The sequence below is a fragment of the Anoplophora glabripennis genome, unplaced genomic scaffold, assembly GCF_000390285.2.
Source record: "Anoplophora glabripennis isolate ALB-LARVAE unplaced genomic scaffold, Agla_2.0 scaffold257, whole genome shotgun sequence".
NCBI lineage: Eukaryota > Metazoa > Arthropoda > Insecta > Coleoptera > Cerambycidae > Anoplophora > Anoplophora glabripennis.
The window spans coordinates 617,854-625,621 of record NW_019416380.1 but is presented as its reverse complement, the minus strand read 5'-3'; the positions used below and the strand labels follow the sequence as shown (position 1 = coordinate 625,621).

At 34.9% G+C, this 7,768-nt stretch overlaps 1 protein-coding gene across 1 annotated transcript in view; it reads left to right on the top strand.

Annotated features, from left to right (window-relative positions):
- Positions 1–1,844: 1,844 nt before the first annotated feature.
- LOC108905292 (sodium channel protein Nach) overlaps positions 1,845–7,768 on the top strand; it is a 71,577-nt gene continuing 65,653 nt past the window's right edge. Inside the window, exon 1 of the mRNA XM_023454347.1 lies at positions 1,845–1,990. Coding sequence (XP_023310115.1) covers positions 1,845–1,990 — 146 coding nt within the window. The remainder of the gene's footprint in view (positions 1,991–7,768) is intronic.

Below are 7,768 nucleotides of genomic sequence, written 5' to 3'. Positions count from 1 at the left end.
ATTCAATTCAAATATAAACACATTATAAACTTAGCTCAAGAAAAAGTGACCTTGATTTGAGAAATGATTTTTAAGTCAAAATTTTCTAACATGTGTTTTTTAGAAATAATTTAAACTTTGTCACCTGTTTAGATAGAATTTCTATTAACAATTAAATATTAATTAATTACAGTAAAATATATTTGACTCTGGTCCTAAGAAAATAAAACAATATTAAATCAAAATTTTATTTAAATATTTGAATGATTTTGAATCATATTATCATTTTTGACCAGAGCAATGTAAAAACTAAGCATATAGTTTTTAATTACTTTTTGCCTTGCCTCGAACCGCTTGTGCTCAGTTATGCAGGGTGCTAATGAACTTATGTCAAATATGTTTGCCAAATGTCCGTTATGTCGAAATGAGGCAAATACACGGATTTGTGTTTAGTTAAAATGTAATTTTAAAACCTGACTTACCTCAACATTGCAAGGAGCCACCTATTGAGAACTGCTAATGTTCATAGAAGATGTTCGATGTACCCACCATTTGCTTGCACACAAGCTTCAGCGCGACGTACCCAATTCGCTCTCACGTGTTGCAACATTGCCACGTCCCCTCGAATCGTATTACGAGCTTCGGCAATACGATATCGCAGATGGTCGATGTCACGAACTTTCGTGGAATGCACAACACTTTTCACATATCCCCACGAAAAAAAGTATAAAGGGTGAGGTCCGGAGATCGGGGGGAGATCGAACTAATTTTTCTCTGATTAACTCGTCAAAAATATTTAAAGGTTTTTGAATAACAAATTAGATAGTGACCATGGGTTTGACCCAACAGCTGATTAGATATCAGTCTTCAAAATGGCTCCGTCATCACGTTTTAATTACTAAACTAACAATGTTGTGTTAAATTTCAAAATTGTTGTCCAGATCGTACTAGTAGTTCTAGCTGAATATATCCATTGTATGAATGTATGTCGAAGGGTGGTGGAATTGTTTTTCCTCCGCGGCACTTAGGCCTTATTAAACCCCTTATACACCCTCCTTCATTACTCGAGTACTTTTCTTCAAACCATCCTATTTACTACACGGGTGGCTGGGTGGCAAAGTCTCGTACAGTTTATGTATGACAGCGTGGTCATGAGTTACAGAGATTTTCTTTGCTCTGTTCTCATTGCCATTTATCGGGCACCCAGGTCTCTGGTAGGCTGCCACAGCCACGTCCCCGAGACTGCCTTAGGTCACCCATCCAAATTCCAGCCTGCGTCCGTGATGCTTACCTCGGCAGATCGATATCTACCGGCCAAGACACCCGGCTAGGCGGTCCCCTGAATATATCCATTATTTTTGTGATTGAGAAAATCAGTTTAACCTTCAAAATGTTCAAGGACGTCCTAGAAAAACTTTTTGATCCTATATTCCGACATAAAGTTGGTTGCTAGCATAAAAATTAGGGAATTATATTTGATATTATGTTAACCTTAGTTTAACCTTCATACTTACAGTGAAGGTCATATTCAAGGTCACCATATAATTTGTCATTCAAAATCTGACAAATTTTGTTCCATTTTTGAGTTATTCAGAGAAAAATAAGCATGACCTCTAAATGACCCGCAAAGACATAGAGAAAAAATTGTCTGACACCATATTCAGTCGAAAAATCGGCACTCTGTCGGTTCCTGGCATAAAAAATAGTCGGACTACCCAGTATAAAACTGTATAAGCTAGATGCATGCAGATACCAGACTAAAAAGCTTTGTATCTCTAAACACGCAATGATTATTGTCAGTCGAGTAACCCATATTACGAGTACTGGCTTCGCACTTGACGACCCAGCTAATTTCAACTGAAAATATGACTAGACGGAAATCGAAAACTGTGCCCAGTAACTACCAGATGCTGAAAACCAGCTGGGGCGTGCAGGGAAAATTATTCTTCGAGAATTCCACGTTGCATGGTGTTCGATACATCGCTGAAGATGGGAGGCCATTTATTGAAAAGTAAGTATGCGTGGGCTAGCTTGCGTTTGTTTGAAAATATTTCTTTATTTAATTAAAGCACTTTTCAGTTTTCTCTCAGCCCTCATTGGGACTTCTTTAAATTATTTATTTATTACTAGATGTTAAATTTGAAGTATAAATACGTCAAAATTTTATTTTCAAGAATTTATTACTTTTTTTTATAAATATGCCATCTGGAGCACACAAAATATTTAAACAACGAAACGCCAGTTATTGGCTTTGCGTTTGTGTATATGTTTTTTAATATTGTAATAGTGTCGAACGCATCATGGGGTATAAAATGACCTATGACTAGCCGACGAAAAACTCTCGAAAAACAGCACAGCAATCACTACAACAATGTATTACAAACTGACTGTCGAATACAGTCCGGCTTCATAAGAAACCTACAAACTCGTAAAAAGTGTTACACAATTTTTTGTAAGTACTCGCTGCAATAAAATACATGTATTTCAGCAGTTCCAAAACAGTTTTAAACACATTTTTAATTACCTTTTTTCTCCTTAACCTTAAACCTTAAACTTCCGATACAAGTTTGTGACATCAGTTAACTCAGTTTTTGCTCCTTTTTCACCCCTTTAAATTTTTGACATAAGTTCATTAACACCCTGTAATCAGTGGCGGTTTTACCATAAGAGCTGCGGAGCTAAATGTTATGTATTTAATCATATTAAATATCAACAAAATATTTAAAGAATCCAAATGTACTCGCGCTAAAATAAATCCAGGAGCTTATATTATTTTATTATTTATTACGACGCGAGCCACGCTCCTTAATACAGTATATGTAACCTTATATACAAAATGTGTGCACAGCGAATAATTAGATGCGTCCTTTGTTTTTATTGGCTAATGGCACGTGACCCAGTACGAGTATACTTTTATATGGGCTTATGTGGCTGCAACAACGACAGCCACTGCTGCAGTAAATAGTAATATTTCGTACGTGGTATGTGGTGGTTTATTTTTGCGAGCGCCACGTATGAATATTTTCGTTTAGGCATCTGCGGATATTATAGTTATTAAAATGAATAGCGTTTCGTTTAAAATAGTATATTATTCAACGAGCGTATAATGATGGGTATTATTCACGAGGTGAAGTTTACGGCCACGAGCCGCAGGCGAGTGGCCTAAATCACCGAGTGAATAATACCCATTATACGGGAGTAGAATACTATACTTTATCCACGACTACTAAATATTTTTGTTGAAGTTTTTTTTTGAAATGTTTCGAAAAACATGGTATGTTAAGAAACAGATATACGAGTCGCACAAATGAAGTCGCTGATGGCTCAGTGTAGATGCTCTTTCCCTCCCAACCGCGGGTCCCGGGTTCGAATCCGGTCTAGGAAAATTCACTTTTATAATTTTTTTTTTATATGTACAGCACTGAATTGAAAATATTTAGTGGTTTACACGATAAAATTCTAAAAACGGATTGTTTGTAGCAGAACAATATAATATTATAGCTAAATTAAGGAAGCATCTGACAGTAGTGATTAATGACTCATTAATCACTGCCGTGATTAATGGGTATTATTAAGGTCGTGGATAGAGACGTATAATGGGTACATTATACAATAGTCGTGGATAAAGAACTTTATTTGGTTATCTGCCTTTTGAGGATAAACTAAAAATAAAAGAATTAGGTAGGCCAACACCACAATTAAATATTGAAGTTAGTGGAACAAGCGAAGTAAAAGTTGTAAAAGACAATATAACAATAATGTATACACAAAAGTAGAACGGGTGTGAGGGTGTGATATAAAAATACACTGTTTTGTTTTCCGTGCGTACTTCTCGGTGGGGATAAAGCATGGACAATATACAGTGTGAAAGATTTAAGTCATTTAAGTCATTAGGTAAAATAAACATAAGAAGTCAGTTAGATTCTGCATATTGGGATAATATACGGAAACACGATGAACAGGTAACGAAAAATCGTTATGTATTATCTAAAATCATAGATTGAATACAATTTTGCGGAGCTTTCGAATTAGCACTTCGCGGACAAGACGAGACAGAAAATTCGGATAACCCTGATGTGTTTCGTGGACTCATAAATTTTAGTGCAGATCTTGATGACATATTAAAAGAACATCTAGCCACATTGGTATGACCGGGACTTTCTGTGATTGTACCGGGAATTAGCTGTATGGTCCCGGATTTCGGATTTGCACGTATAATTTCCCGGAATATAATAACGAGCGTTCAAATAAAAAAATTTGGACGTAGGGCGTAGCGTATAGCAAATGAACTTAAACGTCATCTGTCAAAACGCTATATCGCCGCTATCAATTTTAATATTTTCGTTTTAAAAAGCGTTTTAAATGGTGTTTTCTCAAGAACAAAAAGTGTTTATCATAGAGTCCTACTTTAGAAATGGACGCAAGATTGATGGAATATGGAAGTATTCTATTGAGGAATGTTTCATAGAATTTCAAAATCAATTTCCCGGCGTTGTTGAGTACAAAATTTTTCAAAGTGCAGTTCAGCGTTGTGTTAATGTTTTTCGTGAAACGGGCAGTGTAACAAGAAAAGAAGGAAGCGGCCGACCTAAAAAGCGGACTGAAGAATTAAAAGAAAATGTCCAACAAATAATGGAAAATGCGCCAAGAACTTCTGTACGTGTTTTATCACAAATGGTGGGAGTATCAGTCGGTACCTGCCACACAGTGTTAAAAANATATGGTAACATATTATGGTATATAATGATCTATTTGACAAACCTAGACCTAGACGTATTTCCTTAGTTCCGTCATATATTTTATTTTTCAATTATGAGAGCATTTTGTGACTGCGAAATATATTCAGTCACGACGAAACGAAGTCAAAAATTAAAATATGTTTTACAGTTTTCTATAAGCCATACAATTTTAATGGTTAAGTTTGATACTGGCTCCATCTGGACTAGAAGCTCCAAACATTCATATTTGTTGTTCTCTTTGGTGCGTATCTCTACTAATGACATTTAAATAAATGGCTACCAAAGAAATAATTTCACAAAAATCTAGACATTGCTGGTAATACTGCATAATTTAGTCTAATATTTTGCAGGTCAGTTCCTCAAATCTGTACGAAGGAGATGTAAAATTATAATAAAGATCTATGACATAAAATTTCAATTTGTTATTATACTTTATTTATCCATAACTTCAATAATACAAATTATTTTGCAATAAAAAATATGTCAACTCCTAGCTCAATACCTTATCTATATAGGCCACATATAATTTTCTCAGAAAATAGTGTAGTTTTTGAAAGGACTATGCTTGGGTGAAGGTCTGTTTTCAGAAAATATCTTTATTCCCCTCTTAACTAGATATTAAATTGCCTGCAACTGACGTTTGCAGTTATTTAATTTTTAACGTACAAATAGTTACGACGACAGAAGGTATCGGATACACAATGAGGGACGTAATGAAATATAATTATCATTTGTTTGCTTTAATCTGGTACAACATGCCTCTGTTCTGTAGCATCGCTATTCAACAAGTCGAACGGGGCTCACGACACTTTAACATCGCCCTCGATTCTGATTGAAATCTGATTGTGGGGTTACCCGTTTTGTGTCTCTTCGCTGTTACCACGGATCATTTGCGCTGTTGCGTTGTAAATACTCCTATATCGATTTCAGTCGAGGCAAGGCATACATTGGGCGCTTTGACGGCACTCAGGCTGTACATTAGGGGCTGCCAAAACCGCGTGTGTGAACGCAATTAACTAATTGTAAGCTTTCGTGGAGTTCGTTCTTCTCTGGCCGGTGTAAAATTTTTAAATTTATGCCGTATATGCGGAGAATTTTGAACTTGTATATGTACAGGGTGTGTAAGTTTAAATGGGGGCCGTATTTATACGGAGCCTACTTTTGAGATTTAGAACGAATCATACAGGGTGTCTCACGGTGACGACCCATTAGAAATATTTCAGAGACTACTTCGATTTGAATTTTGAAAATTTGGGGATACTGGGTTTTCGGGCATGCCCTTCTCAACTAAAATAATGGCGTCCACGTACCACTTCCGGTTATACCGGAAGTCGCCATCAACTTGCTTATNGCATCTTAGAAAATGTCTTTAATTCTTTGAGGAACAGGTGTGAAAAGTGCTTGGAACAAGGAGGGGGACACTTTCAGCAGCTGCTTTAATTTATTGTTACAACAAGGAGGGGGAGACTTTTCGCAGCTCCTTTAATTGTTTGTTATTGTTATCACGATTATTCTTTAAAATAAAGTTATATAGTCATTAACGTTATTGAAAGAGGTATCAATTTCAAAAATCGTTCTTGTGAAAATCTGTATTTTTGTATAAATGAATTGTTCCTTGAAATTCAGAAGTGCCAGGAAAACGCATGTCCTTGAATAATAATAATACTCATATTAATATTTACTATGCTTTCCATGTCTCTTTGACTCGAGTTAGCTTGGCGCAAGTTTATTATAGTTGGCTATATGAAACAATATAGTCAAGATGTGATTGAGTTACAATTGCATTTTCTAATTTAACTATAACGTTAACTACTTTTTTTTTGTTTTGTTTTAAACCTACCTACATTGTCTATTAGGCAGCCTTTATGAAAAGCAATTATGGAGCGAAATTAAAGCTCTGCTTCTGTTTCGGTACAATGCACTACGATATTTGCCATATAGGTTGTTGACAAAATTTCCCAGAGGCAATTCATAAATAATTAGCACTTGGCTTTGTGATATTACTTGCCAGCAAAACCATTACAATATTTTTATATCTGACTGAAAATAAAAACGTTAGACACGTTAGAGTAAATTAAATTGTTATATACAATTATCTTATTTTGTTGCAGTTTTCGAAAAAATATTGTTTGCATCTGGAACACGAAATATTTTTGCGTTCTGGAATGGATATTTTGCCTCGCTAAGCTCGGCAGAATAACTTCCATTCTTGAACGCAAAAGTACCATTTCGCGTTCTAGATACAAAAATAACTATTCAAACGGAATTTGAGAAAAAAGCTTACGATAGGTGGACCCCGGATAAATAATCAAAATTCCACCTTGTATATGTACACATTTAACTCTTTCAGTCTCAGTGGTGCATAAAATGTACCACCGTTTTTTATTCCTCCAGGTCTTGGTGGTACATATTTTGTACCAGAATTTTTTAAGTACTTACATTTAAAAATTATTTAACAATCATTTCCCTTCAGCCCTAGTTTTACAGACCCTGTACCACCTCCCCCAGGAGTCTGTGAGCTAACACACGGTCACAAAATCTGCTGTAATGTATTTAGTTTTAAGTATTCTTTACAATAAAATCATTATAATTCACAAAAGCTATAGTTTAATTTTTTGTGACGCTTGAGTAAAAAAAGTAATATAATTTCTGTGCCTGAAAGAGTTAAGGCTCATCCTGTATATTGTTGTATTTACTGTTCGAAATTCATTTCCATTCCGAAGGTGGCCATATTCCTGGTCGAGAAATAGTGAAATTTCTGGCGATTTTAGGTACTGAAATCTTTAAAAGTAAAACGTGTAGAACAAAAGTAAGCACAAAAATAAAATCCTTGATGTTTTGTTTATTCATTGTTACCATTTAAATTTACTCAAATAAAATAATAACTAAAAAAAAGCGTTTGTAAAACATGCGTTTGCTGTTATTCTAACCCCACATTTTAAGAATTATTTTCACGTACTTATAAATAAAAGTAAACAATTTTATATGTAGGACTAAGCAAGTAAATGTTATAAGAATATTTACATGTGGAATTATATATAAAAAAGTTA